This window comes from Stigmatopora argus, chromosome 3 (genome assembly GCF_051989625.1).
Source record: "Stigmatopora argus isolate UIUO_Sarg chromosome 3, RoL_Sarg_1.0, whole genome shotgun sequence".
In the NCBI taxonomy this organism is placed as follows: domain Eukaryota; kingdom Metazoa; phylum Chordata; class Actinopteri; order Syngnathiformes; family Syngnathidae; genus Stigmatopora; species Stigmatopora argus.
The window spans coordinates 6,717,302-6,744,194 of record NC_135389.1 but is presented as its reverse complement, the minus strand read 5'-3'; the positions used below and the strand labels follow the sequence as shown (position 1 = coordinate 6,744,194).

At 38.7% G+C, this 26,893-nt stretch overlaps 1 protein-coding gene across 1 annotated transcript in view; it reads left to right on the top strand.

Moving 5' to 3' along the window:
• The first annotated feature begins 457 nt into the window (after positions 1 to 457).
• The window catches only part of LOC144070908 (guanine nucleotide-binding protein G(o) subunit alpha), a 71,711-nt gene continuing 45,275 nt past the window's right edge, over positions 458 to 26,893 (top strand). The window contains exons 1-3 of the mRNA XM_077595421.1: positions 458 to 1,066; positions 1,594 to 1,636; positions 15,140 to 15,281. Coding sequence (XP_077451547.1) covers positions 949 to 1,066; positions 1,594 to 1,636; positions 15,140 to 15,281 — 303 coding nt within the window. The 5' untranslated portion in view covers positions 458 to 948. The remainder of the gene's footprint in view (positions 1,067 to 1,593; positions 1,637 to 15,139; positions 15,282 to 26,893) is intronic.

Sequence of the window (26,893 nt, the reverse complement as noted above, 5' to 3'; positions counted from 1 at the left end):
AAAAACAACCCCAAAAATTAATAAATTTGAAAAACGGAGTTTTCAAAAATAGTTAATTCAAAAAACAACCCCCAAAATAAATTCATTTGAAAAACAGAGTTTTCAAAAATAATTAATTCAAAAAACAACCCCATAAATAAATTCATTTGCAAACTGAGTTTTCAAAAATAATTAATTCCAAAAACAACCCCATAAATAAATTCATTTGAAAAACAGAGTTTTCAAAAATTATTAATTCACAAAACAACCCCAAAAATAAATAAATCTGAAATACGGAGTTTTCAAAAATAATTACATAAAAAAACAACCCCAAACATAAATTAATTTAAAAAACGACCAGGGCTTTTTAAAATTTTATTCTTAAGGCGAATGCCATACGCTTCCGTAGTACAGAGCTACGCCACTAGACCGCGCCAACGAGAGAAGCCAAGCCCTTGGCGCCCCCTTACTTTCTGACGTCAGCAACCTGCAAGTGAACGAATGAAGTAGCGAAGCTCTGCCTGAACCCCGACGGGAGAAACCGGGAGGCTGTGGTTTTTATCCTCACAGTGAGTCCGTGTCACCAGAAGATCCGAAGGGAAGAAGGTTGACGTGAACAATGCAAGCAGCCCAATAACACAGTGGAGACGAACTCAAGCGGCTGTGGTGTTACAAGTGAGAAAAGAAAAAGAAGACAGACGCCACGGACAAACGATTCCATTGCAGTCCACGTTGAGAGACTATAAGGTGCGGAGACTACGTGGGTTTGGTCCGTGGACCAAAACGAGTGGAGCCGACATTTAAATGTTCTAAGGGTACAGCCGCCGCTTTGAAAGCTCCAGAGAGAGAGGGGGATCAAAGGAGAGGAAAACGGGATTTGCAGATAAGATCCCTGCCCTTTTATTCATTGCTTTCCTCTTTTCGTGGGTTCCAATCCCGGTTTACGCTATCAAGCTGTGTTCCTTAACCATGGGATGTACTTTGAGCGCAGAGGAGAGGGCGGCTCTCGATCGGAGCAAAGCCATCGAGAAGAACCTCAAAGAAGATGGGCTCACCGCGTCCAAGGATGTCAAGCTGTTGCTGCTTGGTAAGAGAACCAGGACGTGGGTGGGGGTAGGCGTCGTGAGAGGATCACAACCAGGGACAGAAACAGATTACCATTGAAACACATTGAGGAAGTATTTATTTGATTTTATTTGATTTTTGTTTCTACCTGGGTACATATGAATACGCCCTTATTTGATGTTACATTACACATCCACCGAACCTGGGCCTTTCGGGTTCATTATAAATTAGGTATGTCTTGCTGGCGGCGCTCAAGGTGTCGTCGTGTGGGTTTAGTCCATTTTAAATTGATTCATTGATCGGCCTTCAATTATTCGCGCAGTGTCAGGTTCATGGGAATGATCTCGTAAAGGATGTTTGAGGAAAATGGATGCACCCCTCCTGCCATCTCCACACAACTCGTTCACTTAAGAGGACGACTCTTCTCCCCCTACCCCCACCCACCAACCATTCCGCTTTTTCATTCTACCCATCTTGTTCCTCACACATGTTCACACAGAGCTGTTTAAACCCAACCAGTTTACAATGTATTTTCTCTCAATCCCACAGGGGCTGGAGAATCAGGGAAAAGCACCATTGTGAAACAGATGAAGTAAGTCTCATTCAAGCATTGTCCACCAGATCACTGTCTGATGCCATCATGTACAGCAGTCATTGAATTATAATCAAACCATATACAATTTTGATAGACGACCTTGTTTATGACACTACAATGCTCACTTTAACATTGAGCCCTCAGAGTGAAATGTCAAACCTGTGTCACACACTATATATGTTTTGCACTGTGCTTAAAAGTCAAAGAAAAAGCCAGCTGATTTGCACCCACAGAAAATGTATAAGAATTTTTACATTCTGCACATGGCGGCCTGGGGGATGAGTGGTTAGCGTGTCGGCCACACAGTGGGGAACCTAGGTTCAAATCCGGGTCCGTCCATCTGTGTGGATTTTGCATGTTCTCCCCGGACCTCCGTGGGTTTTCTTCGGGTACTCCGGTTTCCTCCCACATTCCAAAGACATGGATATTTTATGTTGTTTTATATCGCCATCGAAGCTAATGCTGAAAGTCGAGCCTGTCCTGTCGTATTTCTGGCATAGGCCGTCTTCAAAATGGCTTTCAATCAACACAACAATATATTTGCTTGTGCAGCTCGCTCCAAATACAGTTTGGTAGCTCTGGCTAATCACTAGCCAATCATAGTTGGTGAAAGCGATGACGTATCCCTACGCCTGCGACAATGCATTGTGGTGTTGCCAACTCAAAATCTGATTGGTTAAAGCAACAGTCTTATCGACGCTGATTGGTCACCCTAAATTGCCCCTAGGTATGAGTGTGAGCGTGAATGGTTGTCTGTCTCCTTGTGCCCTGCGATTGGCTGGCCAACAATTCAGGGTGTCACCCGCCTAAAACCAAAACCGAAGTCAACTGGGATAGGTTCCAGCACCCCCCACAACCCTAGTGAGGATGAAGCAGTTCAGAAAATGAGATGAGACATTCTGCACAAATGTCCACTCTGCGTTAATTGATGACAGTGAACATCTGTCTGTCTCTATGTGGCCTGTGATTGAAAAGATACAAGGCCAGATTTTAGTCCTGGTGATCAATACATGCTACTTGGTGCAAGCATAGTGATGTTTGGAAAATTGAGTCGTAACATTGCTTCATCTCAGTTAGGTCGATATTGCAGCCACACAAATTTATGGCACGCCGGAAGTTCATTCAATTATCCCACTGTAAAAAGATACTAATCGCTCCTCACTCAGCCTACTTTATAACATGACGTATGACCCCTGAAGATACTTGAAATTGGCATGAGACATATTTGTAACTTGTCTGACAAATTTAACCCTCAGTGTTGATTCTTGAAACATTATTTCAATAATACTATTGCACTATTTATTATGGATTATTCCTGAAAAAAATCAAGGAAACATATTGTCCCCACAAGAAATATGCAATTCCAAGATGACAGGATTTCTCTCATTTGCAGATATCAGAACAGTTTGATCTTAGGAGTTTAATCTTGAATTTAAAAAAAATATATATTATAGCGACTTTAATATTGTGATATCATGACTATTCTTTTTTATGGCTTTTGTTGAGCATATGAGGCAGGGTTCTGGCTCCGGTAGCCAGCGTTACATGAATGAGAAAACACATTTGATTGGCTCCTTCCTCATCATCCATAAAATCTGTCACAGAAAGATCAACTCAGGCATCTTTTTGTGGCGCAAAACTCCGTCGTGCAACATCGCGGGGCCTCGGCGACATTGTGTCACCCTAGACACGCCTCGCTGGCCGCCAGGCCACCTGTTGCCCTTTTGGCTGATTACATTGACTTTGTATCACAATGCCCCGCAACCCAGATAAGACCAAGCGGAGTTTGAGGAAAATGAATGGCTGAAATCTCACGACAACTAAACTTAGCAAGTAGGGATGCCAGTTTATTCACCCACAATATGTAGAGTTGCAATTGGGTCTTGCATCATCACTCCTTATCCATTTTACACCTGATTAAAATCACATGAGTCAATGGACTGTTCTTTGAAATAGCTATAGGTTGCTCAATTTTCCAAAAACTCGGTTTTTAATAAATGTCACAGATAAAAAAAAATAACATTTTCAATTTGGTATAAACCAATCTGTTCTTATATGTGTCAACAATTCAGCAGGCCATTAGTTTTTAATGGAATATGTTTAATATCAATTGGCTTTATTTCCACTTCAATAGAGCGCGTCCTAGAAGTCTTCTGAGGCAAAATGCTCCACACTTACTTATGCTGTTTAATTCCCCTTAGACATCTAGATTTATTTATGTGATTTCTACAAGGCTAAATTCATTGAAGAGACAACGCATGGTATGACCATTGCGCAGCAAATGTAAATAGAACGGTGACAAAATTTTAGTTTTACTTCAAGACAGTAGTCGAGTAACACATTTTGGCCATGTCCAGTGAAAATTAAAAAAAACATAAGGATGAGCACTCAATAATAATCAGTCTCAAATGCCGTTGAAAATGGAATAGACAACAGGTGAAAATTTTAGGCAAGTAGTAAGACCGCCTAATAAAATCATTTAATCAGCCAGGATGGGTTCAGGATGTTTTGACCTCAGACCAGTTTCTGCCTGATTATTTGGTCACTTTTGAATGCTGATGGTACGTTCATTTTAGTGGTAGTATTAGAAAGAGTATACAATCCACAAGACTGTTTCAATGTCAATGTAGTGTCCAGAGAATGGTTCTAATGCTAGACTGCATGGTAATGAAGTGGGTCAGCGGTACCTCCAAAATGGAGACATTGATGCTACGGACTGATTTGCATATTCTCCAAACCCGAATCCAATTGAGTACATTTGGGATATTATACATTTTGCTCTCGGAACACCACCCCTCATGACATGGCATTGTAGGGATGTAATACAGGCACATGGCGGCCACGCACACACACAATTTTTTTATTGTTGATTTATTATTATTCTTTCACATTGTAATGACCATCTGTGTTATTAACAATTTACTTATCTTGTAATCCTAACCCTTGACGTGCCCCCTCTCCCCAATCTGTAGTGTTGCATCACTTCACAGACAGTTCAGTGAACATAAGCTGTTAATAGGCTTTTGGCTATTATAGCCATAGTGACACATGAACACATATCACTGGAACACATGATTGAGTGGCCACAGATGAGGCTGTTTCTCAGATGTTAATGATCATTCTGGCAGTGCAGCACATTCCGTACACTGATTGAAAACCCCAGTGGATTCAAATGAATATACAGTATATATTTTTCACGATATTCTTCAAAGCATTGATTCTAGTGACCTTCATTGAATCACTGAAGAAATTGAATAGCCCTCTCGATAAATATTGGACATTCCCTTTGTAGTGTCATATTTTCAATTTGCATTCATTACATACAAATGGGGTAGTATTAAAATAATTTTAGTGCTACCAAAGGTGCCAGTTTTCTGTTAACTGAATCATTTCCATTTCCTTTGGCTGTGCTCATCACACTTAAGCCCAGAGAGGATCAATATGCAGTGTTTCCCCTGAAATTCTTTTAAAACATGATTATTTGCTCTATTTTTTAATCTTGGAAGATAAGGTACATTTGACATATACAGAGCACTTAAATGTGCAGATATTCTTAAACAGTACACCTGCTCTTAAAGGTTTTAAGACACTTTCTCATACAATTGATTGATTAAGTGTCTCGAAACCTTTGGCCGAGGATGTATACGTCCTCATATTTCCCTTAAGAGTGACTCTCATTGATTCCACGTATTACATTAAATTGGTATGCCTTATTTTCTGTTGCAGAGATTTGTCATCAGGGGCACACTCGAGTGGCCGCATGTGTTGATCTCTGTAAGTGTATACTCCAGAGAGTGAGAGGGCGATTATTTGATTAGATTTAGGTTGAGATGTTATGGCGTGTGTATAAAGCGGTAAGCTCTTTATGAACTCCGTAAGGAAAAATAGGAGTCGAGAGAACACTATTACTGATTCGTTTTTAGTTTTTATTATATATATTAGATTGAAGATTCCCTTTTGCAAGGTTAAAACTTTTCTGTCACTGCATATTATGTCTCTTTGGAAATATTGCTTCCTTGGTTAATGGAATTAGTGTGTGAGTGATGAGTGACAAGAGCTTGTGAACAAGGACTGATAACATCTCTTCTGCTGAGCACAAATGCAATATGATTCTTAGTATTGCTGATCATGTGCTACAGTTAAAAGAGGGGAAACTTAATGTAATTAAGTCAAGCGATTACATTGCCGGTGGAAACATACTCATGACTGCCATTTGTATGTAATAGACTGCAATATTTCTCATATCTGGGCTACCATCTTACGCTGTGGGTTTGTGTTACTGCATATACCATCTGTTTGAAATGACTTGTGATCATGGACACAGAAAGGTTCTCTGACAGGACAACTGACCACTCCCGTAAAGAGCACATTAACATATTGTAATATTATAAGACTGCAATAGACAGGGCTGCCAACCCAGCAAGACGGTTTCCAGCCTGATCACACTGTAAAACCCGCCCATTACAATAAAAACAAGCTCAAATTAGACCCCCCCTTCAAAATTCCCTTTACAACTCTGTATATACTTTTGTATTTTAACCAGGAAAAAAATAAGTTGCAGTGGGGTACACATATTGCTGGAATTTAGCATTGCACGATACCATTTTTATATAGCAATTCCGATACCTGGCTGTTTGGAATTGTCAAAAGCCGATACTGTATCGATAGTCAATAATAATAATGTATTCGATTAAGGGGTAGTATTAAAGATTGTGGAACATATGCAAAAGCAATGTAAAATATGCCTCTAGTGACAAACGTACGAAAAAAATTCTGGAAGCAATTATTTTTGCAAGTAGAGGTACTGCTATATATACAAAATATTTTTTTTAAATACTAAATTAGAGCACGCTGACGTTAATGTAAAATAATGCTATCATTGCTTGTTCAAACACTGCTTAAAAATTGGGACATTAGCTTAAATCCTGTGCCAATCACTTTTGGTAGGAGAGTACACAAATAATATAGCCTTCTTTCCCCCCATTTAACCTTCTAACAAAGCTAAACTCTGTATAGATGCTCAAGTCAATGTCAGTCTTCATAAAGTGTTAAATCCCACCTGGGATTACTGTTTGACATGTACATTTATCCAGGATTTAAAATACTGCCTCTAACATAAAAATAACCCTGTTAAAAGAGCACAATAAATACCTTTCTCCTTAGCGCAAAATATGCCATATGCCGTCTTACAGTATTTCTTCGGGATTTGTAACCGGTAGCCATCTCAGGAAGTCTACGTGGGAAACTATATCATCACCAATTATTTCTTAGTACACATGATACCATTGCCTGCAGTTTAGTGCCGTATGTGGCCCCTTCCAACACTAGTATAATGGAAACACTACATTTACCGATAAGCATGATAGGAGATGAACTCCTCTCCAGAAAAGTTTAGGCCTTTTGTATTATTTTCATTTCAATAAACAATTAACAATATTTAATTATTTATATATGGATTTATGAGCATTGAAAAAAAATGTTTCTCAATGGAAATCATTGAAGTATAATATTTTCCTGAACCGATACATAGTGCATTCTGGTGAAAGTATTTCTAATTCACCTGTCATGAGGAAAACAATTTAAAACACACAATACCTACCAAAACATTTTAAGGAGATTGGTTCAGGGTGTCCCCCGCCTCTGGCCCGGAGACAGCTGGGTGCTGTGGGTGCAGGTTTTCGTTCCAACCCATAAGAGGAAGCCTTTCTAGCAATCTGGTATGGTAGATATGCAATCAGTGGATTGCAGTGAGGTGCTTCTTGTTTCAGCAGTCTGTCTAATTGTTTAAACTGTTTGTGTTGGATCGGTTGGAGCAAAAACCTGCACCCACAGCAGCCCTCAAAGACTGGATTGCCCACCTCTGGCGTAGAGGTTCACTCACCTGAGTTCTTTGTGTGCAGGCACGGGCTTGATTCCCTCTGGTAGTAGTATGATTGTGAGTGCGGATGGTCGTCTGTCTGTGTGCCCTACGGCTGAGTGGCGACCAGTCTTAGGGTGTAGTTTGCTTCCCTTGAAGTCAGGTGAGATAGGCTCCGGCAACCCCAGCAACCTCTACGAGTATGCGTGGTATGGAAGATGAATGAATGAATGAATGAAAAACATATATCCACCCCACTGTAGCACAACTGAAGATTACCACATCCTAACCCATCTCTATGCTGTTTACAAGTTTAAGACATATTTTTTCTAAACTCGATTAGATATTTTATGAGAGAACCCTGTCACGAACAGAAACACAAAATGAGGGTGAGGAAAATATATGTTAAGATTTGTCATTTACGGTATGTAAATGAGGCTAAATAATGTAGAGCAGCTCATAAACCTCAAATCATTGATTCAATGAAATGTGCTTGATTTAGTCTGACAGTTGGGAGGCCAGTCTTGTATTATTTCCATGTTCTTTGCTTACTGCTTGTTAAAAGTTGTTATACCATGTTGAGGTGTACTCCAGCATGCACTGCAGTAATATTGATCAGTCCGTCCCTTTCAGCTTTTCCCCTAAGAAATCACCATAGCGAACCAGACAATACACATGATAGAATTGGTATGCAAGCTTTTACTCTCTTCCTGATGCAACACATTGTCGAGAATTGAGCGCAGGCCTTCACAGTGGCAGCGGGGCTGTCAGGTTTCACGGATCGAGAAGCGTAATAGAAACCAATTGCAGGGAAGCAGGCAAAGACGTAGAGTGCAGGCTTGATTTTCTTTTATTAACAAAACCCTAAAATAACCAGGATACCAAATTCAGGAAAAAGTAACAAAGTAACTATGACCAAAACCAAACTTACTAGGAGAAACACGAGGAGCACGTAGAGACTTGGACATGAGCAAAGCAAGCATAGAAGATCCAACTAGGACTAACAAACACACAGGGTTTAAATAGACAGACATGGGTTGACGAAAATAATCAGAAACACCTGGGTCACACAAGAGGCAGCAAGCAGGAGATACCCCAGGGGCGGGGAAACGACATGTGAACTCAATGGCCAATGACAGGAACACTTCACACTAGGGAAAAACACAACAAAACCAATCCCTAACAGGGGCGCTCAAACCACTGAGCTACTACTACCAGTGTGCACTGCAGTCATCTGATAGCTATGTAATCATCCTGTGTGGCTGAAGTGGTACATTACCACTTGGATTCAGATGGCAATGCCACCGTTGACTGCAAATGATAAGGAAGGGTGACAAGGTCGCTAGTAGAAGTGTAATGATACATAAGGTGGATCCATCTATCCATTAATTAAGCAGGATCCAATCATATTGATTGGATTGGATTGGATAACTTTATTCATCCTGTATTCGGGAAATTTCATTGTGACAGTAGCAAGAAAAGGCATAGTTTTAAGTTAGACAGTACAGTCCAAATATAACACCATTACTGTCATCTTTAATATATATATTTATATATGCATGCATACATACATACATACACTCGTACATACAAGCAACAATATTCTTAAAAAATATATATTTTGTATATTTTTATTGCTTTAGGTTAAATGTAGCTGATAGTATCAATTGTCAATAACAACAAATATCGTATTGTTGTACTAAGAATTGATATTGTATAATCATGAAATTAGTCCATCATACACCCAGTCACTAGATCAGGGTTGGCCAACTCCGGTCCTCGAGAACCGCTAGCCGGTCTGTTTTCCATATCTCCCTCCTCTACCACACTTGAATCAAACTCATCAGCAAGCTGTCCAGAAGCTTGAAACTGATCCCGATTATTTGATTCAGGTGTGTTGGTGGAGGGAGATATAGAAAACAGATAGCAGCTCTCAAGGACCGGGGTTGACCACCCCTGCACTAGATGGCAACTTACCATGTGATGAATGTGGTGTAAAGTGAATGGGCAATGCTTCTTTTCACACATAAACGAAAATACCTCAAAACGCATCACATTGCTTGCCTGTATTTGTGCCTACCAGATTAGAGGTGATCACCCAGATGGAGAACAAAATTTGGTCCCTTATGGTTACGATGCTTCCCACAGGCTTTTCCCACTGTGAAGACTGTGAAGTTGTGTGTGTGTGTGTGTGGCTTCTCTAGAACAGGAGATAATTAGGTCTGGGCCTCAGAGAGGACAATAAAAGGGAGGTTGTGGGGGGAGTTGGATAGAAAATGGGGCTGTTTTTTGTACTGAAAGGCTGTGTGGTATAGAAGATGTGGCAGTCAGTAGATGAGAGAAGCTGGGAAAGAGTTTTAGTGTCGTATGTCCAGAATGAGTGAGAAGAATGAGTTTGTGAAGGCAGGGTCTAGGTTCCACGGACAAGTAAGCAATTTGTTGTTGAAGCAATGAAGTTGCAAGAAGGCTTGGAAGAGTTCACTTTCTCAGGAAAATCACAGAGCGGGGGAATTGTTCAGGCACCAAACTAAAGTAATCAGGATTGATTTTTTTTATTTACAAGGACAGGTAAATTGATGTGTCATGTACAACAAAGGAAATAACAGTACAGGAGCTTATTACTTAATTGAGGCAAAGTAAAAGAATGAGGCAAAATATTTTTTTTGCTAGAGGAAAACTATTGCCAACCTAATTGACATTTTAAACATGAGCTTGGCAAGATGACATGCAACCAAGAACAGGGTTGTCAGACCAGCTTGCAAGGCCATGCCTTCGCTGGACTTTGTCCTCTTCTGATAATCATTAGCCTCTTGGTCTGTGGTTCAACTAAAACAAAAAGCCTCAAGTGTGGTGGTTGGAAATAGAGGATAAGCTGGTTCTGGGAAAAGGGGTGGGTGTTGGCACCAACTGTTGTACATCTTACTGGTCATCTGGAGGGGTCTGTCAGCCAGATAGTTATCCCTCATTGGTTAAATATAGCCTTGGGCGTACTCATCACCGGAATGATTTCATTGGCTGCCTGAGTGAGCTGTGAAATAACAGCTTGTTATCGGTTTGTATGTGTGTGCGTGTGTGTTGTTTTATGTGTGTGCCAACTTAATTGGTGTGAGTTTTTGCATTGACTTCTTATTAATAAGCAGTTAGAGCAGTTGAATTTGCCAAGTTAAATCTAAAACTGCAGTATTTTCACATTTAAATCTGTCCTTTGTTTAAAAAGAATTTTAGTTGTATTAATGTTTTACTTCTATGGGTTGTTCCATTTAGTGCACTCACACATTTATCCTTCCTAGTTTTAAATGTTAAAAAACTCTAAATGTATGCCTCCCAAAAGGTTTAATATTTTTATACAGCATGATCCAGTCCAGAGGAAGACAATTTTGAAGTATTGATGTTCCCATGAGAAGTAATTTTGAAGTTTTTGGAACTCTCCTGATATGCACTTTGTTACAACATATATGTCTGTGTCTTTATTTTATAGATTTGTCGTGTCAGATCAAAAAATCCACAAACGCATTTCTCACATGATAAATGTAATGTGACACAAAAAGTGATGGAGTGTATTTTTTTTAGAACTGAGTTGTCACTTGATAGATTTTTATGTCATTATCTATGTATCCATCCACAAATAGCATTTTTTTCTTTTTATCCAGCTGAGAATTACCTGGAGCCAAGTCTATTTGATTCATGATGAAACCTGGGAAACTCAGTGAATGGTTGGATGGACAGTAGGACATACTTTTCCCTATCCTAACCCTAACCCCCCTAACCAAGTTCAAGTCCTGAAGTTTGAACAACGGTGACGCATTATGCAATTTACATTTACTTACCTTTATCAATGCCCACCATTCAGTTTAGAGTAATCGATGTTTCCATCAGGTAATATATATTGCAGGACAAACTTTTTTTCCCTTAAAAACCTTACTTAGGATGACCTAGAATGACGTGTGTTGACAAAAAATGATCTGATAATGCCACAAAAATGGAATCAATTTTGTTACATGGTCTGATTTTTTTTCAAATCTACTTAGCACACAAATCTGAACTGGTGGAGAGAAACAAATGCTATTTTCTGATTCGGCAGTACAAAATACCTTAAATCAGTCGTAGAAATCTAACAACATTCAAAAAGTAAAAACTTGTTGGCCAGTGTTATTTTTCTTTTGTTTGCCATTTCATTAAAATTGAGTTTGTGGTCCAACTAAAAAAAAAGAAACTTGAAGATAGAAAATGGACGGATTACTTAATGTTTGTTATCAACAAGAAAACACACCGTAAGACAAATGATGGGATACCAGGAGAAAGGTTTACAGTTCCCTGAAAGAAACTCATTTGTAATACTCAAAAGTACTTTGTTAAAACTTGGTTTGTCTCTCACTACTACTGGCATCATATCCCATCTTGTTTGCACAGCAACTGCACAAGTAATTACGTGGTAAGAGCACAGAAAACTAGCGTAAGCTAATACAAAACTGAAATGTCCCCATGACTATGTGATGATGTAATTTACAGGACTGGACACTATACAGCTCAAAGGAATATACTATAATAGCGGTAGTTTAAAGGAGTTACGGTCCCTTCAATCCTAATTATTTCTGCAGATGTTCAAATTAATTTAACCGGATGTAAGACAATTATTCATATTGTCTTGAGGGGTCGTGGTGAATTGGAGAAGAATTTTTTAAATGAATTTCAGTGACGATTGATTGCTTTTTTTAAAATTTAATGAAGCCAGGCTCAGACAGACATTAATTTTAGATCCATAACTATAAAACAAGGGTCAGTGTTTGTTGTATTTGAAAGGCCTTTGATTTCTTTTTGTATATAAAAAAAAATCCAGGCAATATTTTCCCTCCTAATTCCAAAGTGAATGATTGGATCGGTTACAACATACAGTGTGATTAACCCATGAATAACATGGATGAATTTTGGCTTGGTAAATGGCAAATTTAATTTCACAATGTACATGACATTTTAGTAACTTATGTTTTATGTGTACTGAGTAAATGTTATGTGACTTTCCGCGTAGTTCAGCTCAGTTCCTATATCATATAAGTAGCGGGTGTCCACTGTATTCGTTTAGTTTTCTACACTATAACAATTATACTGTAACACATTGCTTTCTTTGATTGCTATTATAAATGCCTAAAGTAAGTAACTGACTTTGACACCGGGGACGAACTGAATAATTACAGTTTGACATTGAATCTGGGACAGCTCGGATGAAATACGTATATCGCCTAATGTCTGCATCTTTGCCGAATAAATGCCTCTCGTGGTATTTATTATATTAGTTTTTTTCCCGCAACAATTCACATTGACTGTATCGTTGTAATGTACTCGTTTCACTTATGATATTATTGTGTTACTTCTGTAATTGCTTCATAATATTTAACCATGGAGACTCAACATCAAAATACCACCAACACCGATCAAATATGTATTATGCACAATGGGTTTTCTTTGGCACTGTATTGTTAGTATATTTTCAAATTCATATTTTATTAGGGTTACATCTACATAGTAATCTTTCAAGATGTCAGGTAAATATGCGCTGCTTATAACCTTTAAAAAACTGTTGGGGAGGCAAGGATGATGTGTTTTTCAAGACAGGAACGTCTACCAAACATTGCCCTAGTTACTCAATGCATCATGACACCATTTAGAAACTATAAAAGTTCCAGGTGGCGGCAGAGGTTGCTGAGCCTTGGCTGAAGTCAGATCTTTCCCGTGGTTGATTCAATTTATTGTAATTTTATTTATAAATGTAGAAATTTCTTTCTGATCTGTCGCTAAATAACAACAGAGTAGCACTTTTAGTTCGTGTGCTCTCAAAGAAGAAGACAAAGAACAGCAAGACTAACAAAGTAAGGAGGATTTTTCATGCTGAAGGTCTCTAAAGTCGCCACTCAGGCTGTTGTTGTTCCTCTGGAGATTGACTAATATGGCATGGGCATGGATAGCTATTAATCCGATTGGTGCCTAGATGTGTCTCCAGATTATGAGTTAGCCAGTCGAGGGCATGCACGCACAGCCTTCAGCCTGTAGTGTGCTAGGCCACACTCATCCTTTTAAACTAGGGTTGTAAACTCACCATTTACATGACGATTCAAATCGGTATTGATTTTTGGGGGAAACTACAATATTTACCAATAGTACAAAGTCTTCCATAATTCGATTCAAGGGTCTTGAATCTATATATTGATGGTATATCGTTACATCCCCAAATATCACATTATTTTTCCCACAGTATGGTAACAGTGCAACCTATCAGTTGTCCTCACTAGCGCTTTGAAATCTTTTGAAAGGAAATCTAAGGCGTAAGATCACTGAAAAAAAATGGTTGAGTCTGTTTTTCCATGGGAATATGACTCTAATCTATAATTGTTTTACTAGTTGATAGAAATCTGGGGCCTTATCCTAGGCAGATGGAGATATTTGAATGTGCCTTGGATAACTTTGCATAAGAAAAGTTGGGCCCCAGGGTTAAAAAAGTATGACCTTAGATACAGATTCCCTGTAGTGTAACATAATTGGCCCTCGCATTGTTTACCTAGAACCTACTCACTTGCATAAGGTTGAGAGACACCCTGATACAATCATAGTGTAATGTCTTGCTTTCAATTTACCATATGTCTCCATGTCTGTCCATCTGTCTGGCTCTGTGTGAAATTAAACTATGTTTTAGGTCACTGTGCATATTATGCCAAAGCAAAGCCGTATGTACACACACAGACATACACACATTGCACATGGAGCTCTTTCCTGACAGAAGTGCTTGCAGAGTGGCTAATGAGAAAAGGTCTTCATGCATGAAAACTCACATCAGCAGGCCAGATTCTCACGCACACACTTACACACACATTTAGGCCATTGCTTCCTAGGAATGGTCTATGATTTTCATTGTTCTAAAATTGAGGGAGGTATGTGAAGATGGTATGAATGCTCATAAAAAAAGATTCAACAACTAGAAATGCACACAGGGCTAATGGAAATGCTTTTAAAAATGATTCATGTATGATTGACTAACAAGTGAACACTTAATAGCAAGCTGGTGGTACAGTGGTTCACTTGCCTGACTTCTGTATGGGCAAGCGTGGGATCGATTCCCACTCAGTGGCAGTATGATTGATAGTGTGAATGGTTGTCTGTCTCTCTGTGTGCCCAATAGCTGACTATATTTGCCTTTAGCAAAAATCCCCCATATATAAGTCTTTAAAAAAGGAATGAAAAAAGACAAAATAGCCTACCTATTTGACTTTATCAAAATTTTATTATTCTCTCAAGTCTCCCTGTAATCGTATGTCTGCTTGGAAAATTGTCATGACTCTTTGTGCTTGTGTTACTGGAAGTGAAAGACCGCATGACATTTAAAAACAGACCAGGCTACTGATACTTCTGCAGCCGCTGTGCGTAAATGTCATATTTCTTCTTGGTCTAAAAAAAAAATTCTAGCCTTATGTGTTTCTCTAACTCATCCTTATTGATGTATTGCTATTATCATATTGGGCCCCTAACCCTTTATGTGGCCCAGTATACACTGCCCACCTCTATATCAATGTTGTATTACTGAAATCCTGGATGCATTTTTTTTCACTAATATGTTGCATTTAAATGTCCTCCTACAATGTTTTGTATGTGTTTAGAATCATCCACGAAGACGGCTTCTCTGGTGATGATGTAAAGCAGTACAAGCCTGTTGTTTACAGCAACACCATCCAATCTCTGGCTGCCATCGTCCGTGCCATGGATACACTGGGTCTTGAGTATGGCGACAAAGAGAGGAAGGTGAGGCCTTAGCTTTGTTCTTAAGTATATTACAGTATATAATCATATATACATAGTTTGGTGACATATAATAGGTGACATATTTTACATCTAAGTTTATATATTACCAGCAGCTGAAAGCTGAATGATGGTGACAAAAGGGTCGTTTCAACAAAGCTACTGACTGTTTCACAAATTTCTATTTAGGTTCCTGTTTTTCTATAACGAATTAACACTTTGGGTATTCCGAGTCAAATGTTCCTCCATCTAATAAAAGCTTTTTCTCCTGTTATATGATGACTCATAATTCATATGACTCTGACTTGACTAAGAGCTATTCCACATTCATAATTCAATTTTAGATTGTAAAATATCTAATGTTTTTTTTATCTACACCTACAATAGAACTTTGAATAGAGGGATACGTATGGTTTTATAATTAGGAGTTTTTTGTGCCTCATAAAAATTGTAGTACAGACGCTCCCCTACTTACGAACATTCAACTTACGAACAACGGTACATACGAACATGTCTGCAAATTGCGTTTAAGTCCAAAAATGTTCGCAAGTCCAATTTTGTATTTCGCGCCTTTTTCGGAGTAGTACTTCTTTCCGCCGCTAATACCGACACCTGGCGCTGTGAGAGCTCAGCTCACCCAGCATCTACCTTCTTCTTCGTTGCAATGCGGAAGTGCGTGCATGTATCTCCAGTGTGAAAATAACCTTTTTCATTTGTATCATTAAATATCTCATGCATCCAATATTGAATATGGTTGGTAAAAAGCTAAAGGCTTCTATTGAGGGAGTTGCAAGGAAGAGGCAAGCCATTTCATTTGAAACGAGTGGCAATAATAACGAAGCTTGATGCGCGTGAGAGTGGTGAGCGTTTCACGGGCATTGAATCGTTCGAGCGTCAGTACCATTTATAAACAGAAAGATCGAGCAGCAGGACCCAAATATTGAACGTTGCACAAAGTTTGCAAATCAATTGAATGATGCCATACAGTGCTACTGCATCATTTATGATGAAAAAAAGAAAACTGCAATCGTCATTAGGTCGCTTCTTTTGGCCAGTTTCTAATACATAAATCTCTCTCTCTCTCTACAGTACTGTACATATTCTCTCCATTTTATTATTATTATTTTTTTTTCAGTACAAACCAATGTATATTACTTATACAAGCCTTAAACATACAAATGCACTTATATAAACCTTCAATATACTTATATCGGCCTTAAACATACATTATAATACAAAATATAGCACTGAATCAACTTACAAACAAATTCAACTTATGAACAATCGCTCGGAACTAATTACGTTCGTAAGTAGGGGAGTGTCTGTACACTAATTTATTGTGCAAATTATAGCCCTTGATATTTTGACTGAATTGTGACTTAGTGAATTGGCTATTTCATTTTTCATCTTGACAATACTCCAAATGAATAGAGAGTTCTTATATGTTGAACATGGTCAGAATAGAGTAAATGCCTTTAAAGTAAGAAAAAATGGGACTTCTAGTCTTTAGTATGAAATGTTGAACGCATCGATCGGTCAGTTTGTGTTCAGACAGTGTGACCTTATAGTGTATGGATCAAGATGTTGTAAGGTTCGTAGTTTTATAAAGCAGGCTGAAATATCTGATCGCCCATTAATGACATCTGTTGCGGGACCTTGCACACACCCCCACACACACAAATGAAGAAATTTACTGACTGTTATGTACTTTGAAATATGCCTGCTTACCACAAGAAGGACAAATTCTCCCTGAAGTGTTTTTTTCTAACCAGTTTCTATTGAATTGTGTTCAATCATCTATTCACATGCAGCATTGTAGCAGAGAGAAGGTTGCACTCCCAGTGCAGTCACCATTTGCCACTGGCTTACAGCTAGCACATGATTCAAGGAATCTTGCAGATAAACAGTACAAAACAGTTAAATGTTGATGCACTTGTAATGTGACAGGAATGTTGTCATGCTATTTTGCCTGTCTAAATGTTCAAATATTTATAAATTGTTTGATCATAATACTAAAAACCCTATTAAGTATTTTATTATCTCAAGCAAAAAAGAGATTCAATTATTTGACTTGCTGTTCAAAAGCACACACTTTTAACTGTGGCAAATTGAAATTGACTTTGCTGAATGAAAATTTGTGACCTGGCATTACAGAATGAGTCAGAAGTTGCACAAAGAATTTGAAATATAAACCTAAAAGTAAAATTAAAATGATGATTTACATTTTCATGTATACTGTATTTACTCGCATATAAGCCATATTTGTTGCTCCAAAAAATTATGACTGAATCGAGGGTACGGCTTATATGCGCATAAAAAGACGACATTCACGAAATAGCAAGGTGACAAAGACGAAACGCCATAACGACAGAAAATGCGGTCAATACGGTCATTTATTTCTCAATAGAGAAAAGATAAACAGATTAAACACCAAACAAAATGTATTTTTCACATCCAAAAAACGTGAAAAAACTGTCACTGCTCGCTCAGGGCGTCGCCATTTTACCATAGTTAAACATGCTCTGACTGGCCAGACGCGAGTAGCCTATATACATGTATTCGTATTGTTTACCATGTTCATAGTAACACATTTGTACTTCTTATTAATTCCACGAATATGGAGGTGAAAATTGTGAATCAGGAGGCGGCTTTTACGTGAGAAATTGTAAAATTCAACAATTTTAAGGCAATTTTAACGGAGCGGCTTATACGCTGGGGCAGATTATGTGAGTAAATACCGTAAACTTTCTATAAATAGTTCCATAATGGTGGAAAACAGCACAATTTGTGAAAAGTAGTCTGTCAAGATGCTAGAAATTCTTTCAGAAGCAATCACTCAATTCCTCACCCTTTTTGTAATTATACACTCAGGGAATCCCCCACTTACATGTATCAGTATAAAAATGAAGATTCACTTTTGCTAATTTGGTGTCCATTTTAATAATTCTACTTTGTTATGAGCTAAAAAAATATTTCTTTTGAGGGAGGGCACAATTTGTTCTTCAGTGACTTCTTTATCCAGTTTCCTAATTTGTAAATGTCTGGTTGATTAATCTAATTTAACTGACTGCCAAAAACTACTATTTTTAATTACTATAAGTCAGTTCTGCCTTTAAAGCAACTAAATGCTAGATAACACAATGTCACTACATGATACACTATGTGAGGATTATGAATGTAATCTGCAGAAAAGAATAACTAGCATAATCCTAAAAAGCAATGGTCGGATGTTTGGTCTGTCCTTCTAGACTGCCATTTCAAGTCAGCTGCCCGTTATGTCAGCTTGCACTTTCGCTTATCAACTGCACGTCCACCATGCACTGTGCAAACGAGGTCCATCAGTTAGTGAGCAAGTGGCAGTCTTTAAAGCAGAGGTGGGCTGTGAGTGCAGGTTTTTGTTCCAACCGATCCAGCACAGACGCTTTGACCAATGAGATTTCTGTAGAAGACAAGAAATACCTGACTGCAATCCACTGATAGCACTTGTAAGACAGCAGTTTGGTGAAAAGGTGTCCGCTACGGGTTTGAATGAAAACCCGCACCCACTGCGATCCTTTGTGGAATAGTTTGCCCACCCCTGCTTTAAAGGGTACGTGAGCAGGTGTCCTTATTTCCACAATTGAGTCAGAAGTGTTCACCCCTCTAAGTGACACATTTTGCATTGTCCCAAAAAAATACTAAAACCTTACCTACAACTTAACTCCTTTCGCTTGACACTTTTGTATGATGTATGGCAATTGCTTCCGTAATGTCTATCACTACATAATGATAGATTTTAAAAATGGTCCGATTTTAGATCGCCCATATATATGTCTATAAAGTAAAACATTCAATGGCCACTTTCTTCAATCTACATGTGGAATTTCTTTAGTTTGAATGGAAGAGATAGGCTTGTCTACATCTAGGAAAATATTATATATTTTATGTGGAAGTGTGCAGTGTTAGTATTCAGCAATGCTGGTTGCATATTAAACACCCTTATAATATGAATAGGCAATAGGTGATTGACTCTTTCTATTTACATTTACCCACAGCAGATCAGTATAGTATGTGGTCTGTCTGCACGATGTGATCTGCGCTTGAGCAAAAAGTCGACCATTTCAGATAGCCAATTTCGGCCCAAAATAAATAAATGAGTCCCACGCATGATGAGAAAGAGTGATGAAAAGGATGGCCTGTTCTTTTTTAATTCAATGAGCGTATGGAAATCTGCACAAGAAGTGACAGGTACATTTAGATGTTTGGATGTATGTTAAGATTAATGGAGAAATAAAAGTGAAGCCAGGTTTCAATATTAAATACATTAGGATTATTTAACAATGCATACAGTGCACTCTGTGGATTTGCTTATTAAAAAAAGTGAGGATAAGAGGCTCAGTTAATGAATGAATAAATATTAGAAAATTCACTAACTACAGTAACAAAAAAATGTCCTAAAAGGTCAACAAACCTATTTTACATCCTGCAAGTAAAACTGAAGAACTCCACTCCACTTTTACAAATGAACACAGTTTTAAAACATGATTTTTTTTTACAGAAATGGCGGTATTTCCGCTCATATCGGGAACATATTTTACTACAGCAGTGTCACTCTAAACATTTTTACAACCCTACTTACATCTACTCATTGTCCTTAACTGCACCGAAAGGCACTTTCTTGTTCTCAATGTAATGAGATCACTGATAGGGAACAGTTGGGATTAAAACACCTCTCCTATTGATCTCCACTTATCAGTGTGTATTTTTGTGTATAGATAGTATATCAAATATAGTGTAGCATTGCATTTCCTGAGAGAGGTAAGCATGGCCTGATATCCCTGAAGGTTTGGTCATGAAAAAATGGGATGCTGCTCTTTTCTTAGAGTGCACCTAGGATTAGGGGGCACCATTTAAAATTTGTAGGGTCTATAGCCACAAAATATCAATACATTTTCAAATAAAATATTTATTTGATTGATATTCTTTATCGGAGGGCGGCCCGGTGGATGAGTGGTTAGCGTGTCGGCCTCACATTGAGGGTCCTGGGTTCAAATCCAGGTTGGTCCACCGCTATGGAGTTTGCATGTTTTCCCCGGGCCTGCGTGGGTTTTCCTGGACACTCCGGTTTCCTTCCACATTTTAAAAACTTGCATGTTAGGCTGGTTGAACAATCTAAATTTCCCCTAGACATGAGTGTGAGTGTGAATGGTTGTTTGTCTCCTCGTGCCCTGTGATTGGTTGGTCTGGTTAGCTGGGATAGGCTCCCCCCCCCCACACACACACGTGACTTTGTGAGGATGAGGGGCTCAGCAATTGAAAGAATAAAGGTTATTATTTATTAGTGAAAAAATAAAACGTCTAATCTTAATGCTGTTTTTTTAATTCCTATTATTTACTTATTAATCGTGATGAGAAATCTGTATATTTGCCTGATAATCCCCAAACCAGCCTCTTGACATTCTGAAGTCCTGTCAATGCGTTATTGTTGGCTGTGTACGCTAATTCCTCCATTTTTCATGGGCAGATGACAATTAAATTTAGTAGGTATATTCAAGGGATATACACACATTGATCCCCAGAGCCCAATTTTCTCACCCTTTAGCTAATTACAGAATTCAGAAAAATACATACATGAATAAATAAAGCAATTCTTGATTTTATTCCATCAGAGAGGTCGCAGGATATGGTGCAATGGCCGGTTGCGGCCCCTGGCTTACTGTACTGCCACTGCAATAGGAGAGATGTTAGGTTGCGGACCTAGCCCTTCTGCTGCAAAAGCAGAGATGTTGGGTGAGAGCACTATTGGATGGCCATGCACTATCAGGGGGAAGATGTTGTGTGTCAGCTGCTGACCTTGTGCCGCCAGAGGAGAGACATTGGGTGTCAGTCGCTGACTTTGCACCGCCAGAGGACAGACATTGGGTATCAGTCACTGACCTTGCATTGGTGGGGCAGAGATGTCAAGGGTTGGCCAAAGGCCTTTCTTCTCTGGAGCAGAGACGCTGGGTAGTGGCCACTGGTCTTGCTTCTCTGGAGCAGAGACACTGGGTGGGCTACTGGCCTTGTGCTACCTGAAGACAGACAATGGGTAGTGGACACTGACCTCGCGCCACCCGAGCTGAGATGTCTGGTATCGACCTTTTTAGCTCACCATGGTTAAATCGTCGTCATGAAAGAGATGTTCATGACCCAAACCTTTTTGTCAACAAAAACAACACTGGTTGCTAGATTGATAGATTATACTCAATCCTTTTCAGCTGCCGTTCTGCTCATCGTCATGAGGGTCGCAAGGAAGCTACTATGGTCAGTAGGTGGCACAGTCAATCATGGAGATAAATTTATATTTCAGTTTGTCCTAACCTTTTCTGATAACATCGCAAATCTGGTCCCTAGCCTTGGCAGGGTGCCATGGCAACCGAATGTTTTCGCCTTGCGCTCAACACATTCCGTAAGCCTGTGTCCAAGGGCAGTGTGACACATGCATGCACACACACACACACACACACACGCATACACACACATACACACATACAAACACACTGTTTTGGACAACAAAACAAAATAGTTTCAGGTTAAAATAGCATTAAATAAACATAATCAAACAATTATAATGACTTGTATTATAAGAAAGGATTGTAACCATTTTGTAAAAGGTTAAACAACTCATACCGAAAAAATAATCACGGCTGTGGGCAAAGTCATGGGATGAGTGACGTTAAACACTTTTTCCTTTCATTGGCTCAGAGGGGTTTTGCAAATTCCAAGGCTTGATAAGTATCCAGTAATTATACTAGAATTTCAGACTGGACAAATGGCTTGAAAAAACCCATAGAACAGTGTGATAATAACACAAATTTACCCAATTGAGAATGCAGTCATCAACAAAAACATTATTCACTTCAAATTCTACCTTGTAAAAAATGTAGGCTATGACCTGGACTAATTAGTGAATTAAAGTGCAAATGCAAATAAGACCTTAAGTGATTATGAAGTCAGTCTTCCAATATGAACGTCATCTCGGTAGAAAATAAGAAAAATTCTCTATACTTTAGGTGCAAATTGTTATCTCTTTCTGTGGGGAAACAGGTAAACCAATGAAATCCTGTCATGTAATGCTTAAGGCCTTTGATATTGGAAAATATATTTACAAGTAATGTCCTATAAACAATGGGAGAAGCCTTGATAAATGTGCTTTTTAAAGTTGCCAGAGGTTTGGGACATACAGAATTGCAACCTTGCTTGCCAGCATTACAATTTAAAGATGCTGATGTAACACCATTTCAAGAAATGCATTGGGCTTTTCGTTGACAATTACTGGACTTCGGCTCGTGAAGGAATACCATTTCCATTTCATTTCATTTGAAATTTAAAGAAGGAAAGGGCTGTAAAAAGGGCTCTACTGTGATCCTTCTTCACTTTGCGGCTTCAACTTTCGCGGCTTCACGACATTGCAGATTTTTTTCTGAGGGATATTAAAAAAACAGTTTAAAACAATGTTTAAATATACGCGGAAACTCGCAACTGGAAGACAGATTAAAATGGCGATTAAAAATGGCGATTAATAATGGCGATTGAAAATGGCGATTGAAAATGGCAATGAAAATTGTCGGTGAAAAATGGTGGAGGTCAGGGCAGCGCTTCATCACTCAGCGCCGAAGTATCTAGATCCATTGCATCTTGCCATTTCCTCTTTTGTTGCGAGTGAATGCGTGTTGTGGCGATCTGTATGCCGCAAATAAATAAAAGTATATTCTCGTGAGGTGAAGAGGTCCGAGGTGTAGCGGCTGGTCTCTCCGCCCAGGTTGCCGTGGTGCACGCTGCACCGACCTTCTCCCCAAAGCGCTGCCGCTTTCCTTTGCCACCGGCGTGCTGTTGTTCACCCCCCAAAAGTCACATCTTCTGAGGTGTGAAACTGCTACTTTTCACACCCGGACTCCAACAAAGTTAAGAAAATGAACCAGCATTATAATGGATTTACACCTTAGATACGGCCATGAAAGTGGCATGACGATAGGACGTCAACACACTGCATGGAGCCACTCAGAAAGAGACTGATGATGTCCCTGCCATTGAATTGGGCAATCGTCTTGAAAGTGTCAAGACAACAACAACAGCAATATTTGTACAAGAAAAATGCCTCTCGAATCTGGCGAAGGAGACTTGGACTGAAGCTCCAATAACCTGTTTTTTATTATTTAAATCAAGTGGAGAGGAATTATTTTCACTGAGTACAGTACTTAAATAATTTACATTTTTTAAATTATAGGTTTTATTTAGATACTAATTCATTATAGTATTTTCATATGCCTGTAACTGATATTTAATAAATACACTTTTTGATCATTCTACTTGTGTAGTTGTATGAAGGATGGTATGTAGTAATAATAGGGGTACTTTGCGGTTTTTAGATTATCGTGGCCATGTCTGGTCTACATTATCCACGAAAAACGAGGGATTAGTGTACTTGTTTTGGTGAAAATGTGGAGGATTTAATTTTGTTTGTGAGCTCTACGCAGGGGTAAGTTTGAAAGCCTCGTCACAAGTGTTTCAAAGGTGGAAGAAATCTTAATTAATAAATGTTCTAAATACTGACACACTATGTCTTGGTTAAATCTTAAACCATTTCAGTTTCAAAACATCAACACGAATCATTACATCTCAGGTGTGGGATCACTATTCTTTCTGTTGCTTGGAAACAGTTCATTCTCAGTGACATTTAAAAATCTGTCTTTTTTTCTGTTGGTTTTTATATTTTCACTGGTCCCTCTGTGTATGCCCTTAACGCAACGTCTATTTTAGATTTATTGTGAGGAGGAACTTCAAAATGGAACACAACAAAATACAACAACTATATTTTTAGCAGAGGCAGGAATAGATTTAAAGGGCTACGGAAAAAATCTAAGCATGTACATAAATAGGAAAGTAAAAATTGTAAAGCAATGTGAAATTTGAGTACCACAAATATTAAAGAATGAGACGAGCCAGTAAGTGATGGTGACATTCGTGCTTTGAAATGAAAGCTATCATTGTAGAGAAAAGACGAAGTGACAGAGAGGAAGCTGAAATAAAAGGTGAGTTAGCAAAATGGCAGGGTTATCAAAGGGAGATCAGTGTTCCTGGAATGCCATGGGCACCTTTCCATCCATTTTATGTTACTTATCAACGACGATCTATGTCCTGATCATATACACTTCACACTGTGTGTGTTTGTGTGTGTGTGTGTGTGTGTGTGTGTGTGTGTGTGTGTGTGTGTGTGTGTGTGTGTGTGTGTGTGTGTGTGTGTGTGTGTGTGTGTGTGTGTAAAACGAATTCCCAAGATTTTTAACAAGAAAATTTCCACTTGCAGATGGCTTTTTAATATAATGAGTCAAGGGTAAAAATGGTAATCAAGAGATTGAGACTGACACAACCTACCCATGAGGCACATGCACCTGTGTGCATGTTTTCCCCCACATTTTCCATTTAAAAAAAATCATCCATTGTCTATTGCTCACAGGCTACTCTCCATTTCTGCTGCCTGTCTTCTTATTGTATTTACTCTCTTCACTCTGTTTCTGCATGCTTGCACCCATTTTCAGCAGCTGTGTCCTTTTCCTAGCTACTTCAGTATGGCCAATATTGCATCTGCATTATATCTGATAACTTGTATTAAAGATACACACACTGGTCTAAAAATATTTGTTTGCCCTTGCCAATATTATAACTTTTATTTTGTGTCCAGTGAGCAAAATTAAGTGTATGTTATGGACCTTATTACTGTAAGTAAAATATTTCACCAAAGATTTTTTTCAAGATGACTTCTTTTTGTCAACCTTTGTTAGATTGCTGTGGCGTCTAGTTCCAGAATTATATCGTTGTGTGAGTTGCATGTGTGTGGGCAAGAACAACATTGAAAGAGAGAGTGTGTGAGCGAGAGAGAGGGAGAGAGAAAGAAATAGACACTGAAACCATGCATAATTTACTCAAAAACGCACACAAACAATCAGTCTTGTTTACTTCCGTCCCTATGTTGATCAGACTGGTGCTCCTAGTGTCTTAAGACTGGCACATGACTCTGCCAAGCTTCTGTGCTAAAAGAACAGGACTATGATGCATTGGTTCTGTTGCTCCAAGGCTGGTGAACATCAGTGCTGGCTTGCAAAGCATGACTAAAAAAAAGTTTTACCGTTCCCAGAAAAATGAAATTATTAGGTCACAGAAATCAGCAAATGGCTTTTTTTATGTCAAGCACAATCAACTAAGGAGTGACTCATTTGTTGTGGCAGAAATACATTTATCAGGAGAAACTTTTGTGAAAAACAGGGGTGTTTCTGAGATTCACTGCTTGAGCTGCTAATGATTGCTTAGCTAAAAATACCACTAAGAATTTATATAAATTGTCGTAATTGGTCTCATGAGCCTTAATAAATGGATTTCTAGATTTGAAAACAGGATTTTTGTCATATTTGTTAAAAGATTCATTCTGACCTTACAGGAGCAAATGGCAAATGTTACTGAAAAATCAGAAGTCTTCTCTAACCCTGCTTTTTTATATACATGAAAACACTGTGCCAGAGGAGAATGGCCTGATTTATGAGGTGTGTTATTATCTTGCTGCCGTGGTCACATACATTAGAGTTGTGCCTACTCTCTCTTGTTTCGTGTAACTTGGATTTTTGGTAAACAGAGGAGTACATTATATGTGAATTCTCTAATTTGTTCCACGGTCCGCCAAAAAATTACCAACTAAACCAGGGGTGGGCAAACTATTCCAGAAAGGGCCGCAGTGGGTGCAGGTTTTCGATCCAACCTATAGGAGGAAACCTTTCCACCAATCTGGTATCTTAGAAGGGCAATCAGTGGATTGCAGTCAGGTGCTTCTTGTTTTCTACAGAAATCTCATTGGTTAAAGTGCCTTTGCTGGATCGGTTGCAACAAAAACCTGCACCCACAGCGGACACTTTAAAATTATCAAAGTGTCTCAATTTTGCATGAAAGATGTGAGAAACACACAAAAATGAGAGAAAATTATTTATTAATGTATTGAAATGAATAACAAGAACGCAAAAACATTTTCTATTCCGGCAGGAGTACACATGAAAATAAACACAAATTTGAACAACTACAAATTGTGAATTCAAAACAACTTATCATTAAATAGAAGTCCAAAGGAGTAGCAGTCTCTCCATTCCGTCGTTCAGTACAGAGAGGCCATGCCAAGTAGTCGTCGCTTTTAATGCTTCCTTCAGGTTCTTTCACAACCCTTATGAACCATTTTCCAATAAAATGAATGAATTTCTTTGAAAAAATAAAATGCCAGGGTCCACACTAATGAACCTAAATGGAAGAGGTAATGTGCAAAGACACTATTCCAGTAACATCATTTGGTAACAACTATAGTTTTCTGGCTTACAGCAAAATGGGATTAAAAAAAATCTGCTTTTTTTGGTTAATTTTACAAACAAAAGGCCTATGTGCTGTGGCTCCTTTATTCATTCATTCATTCAAGTGTTGTGGGGGTGCAGAAGCCTATCCCAGCTAATTTAAGGCATAGGAATTGGTGTCCAGCTAGTTGCAGGGCACAAAGAGACAGACAACCTTTCACGCTCACATTCATACCTCGGGGAAATTTAGAGTGTTCAACCAGCCTGGGAGGA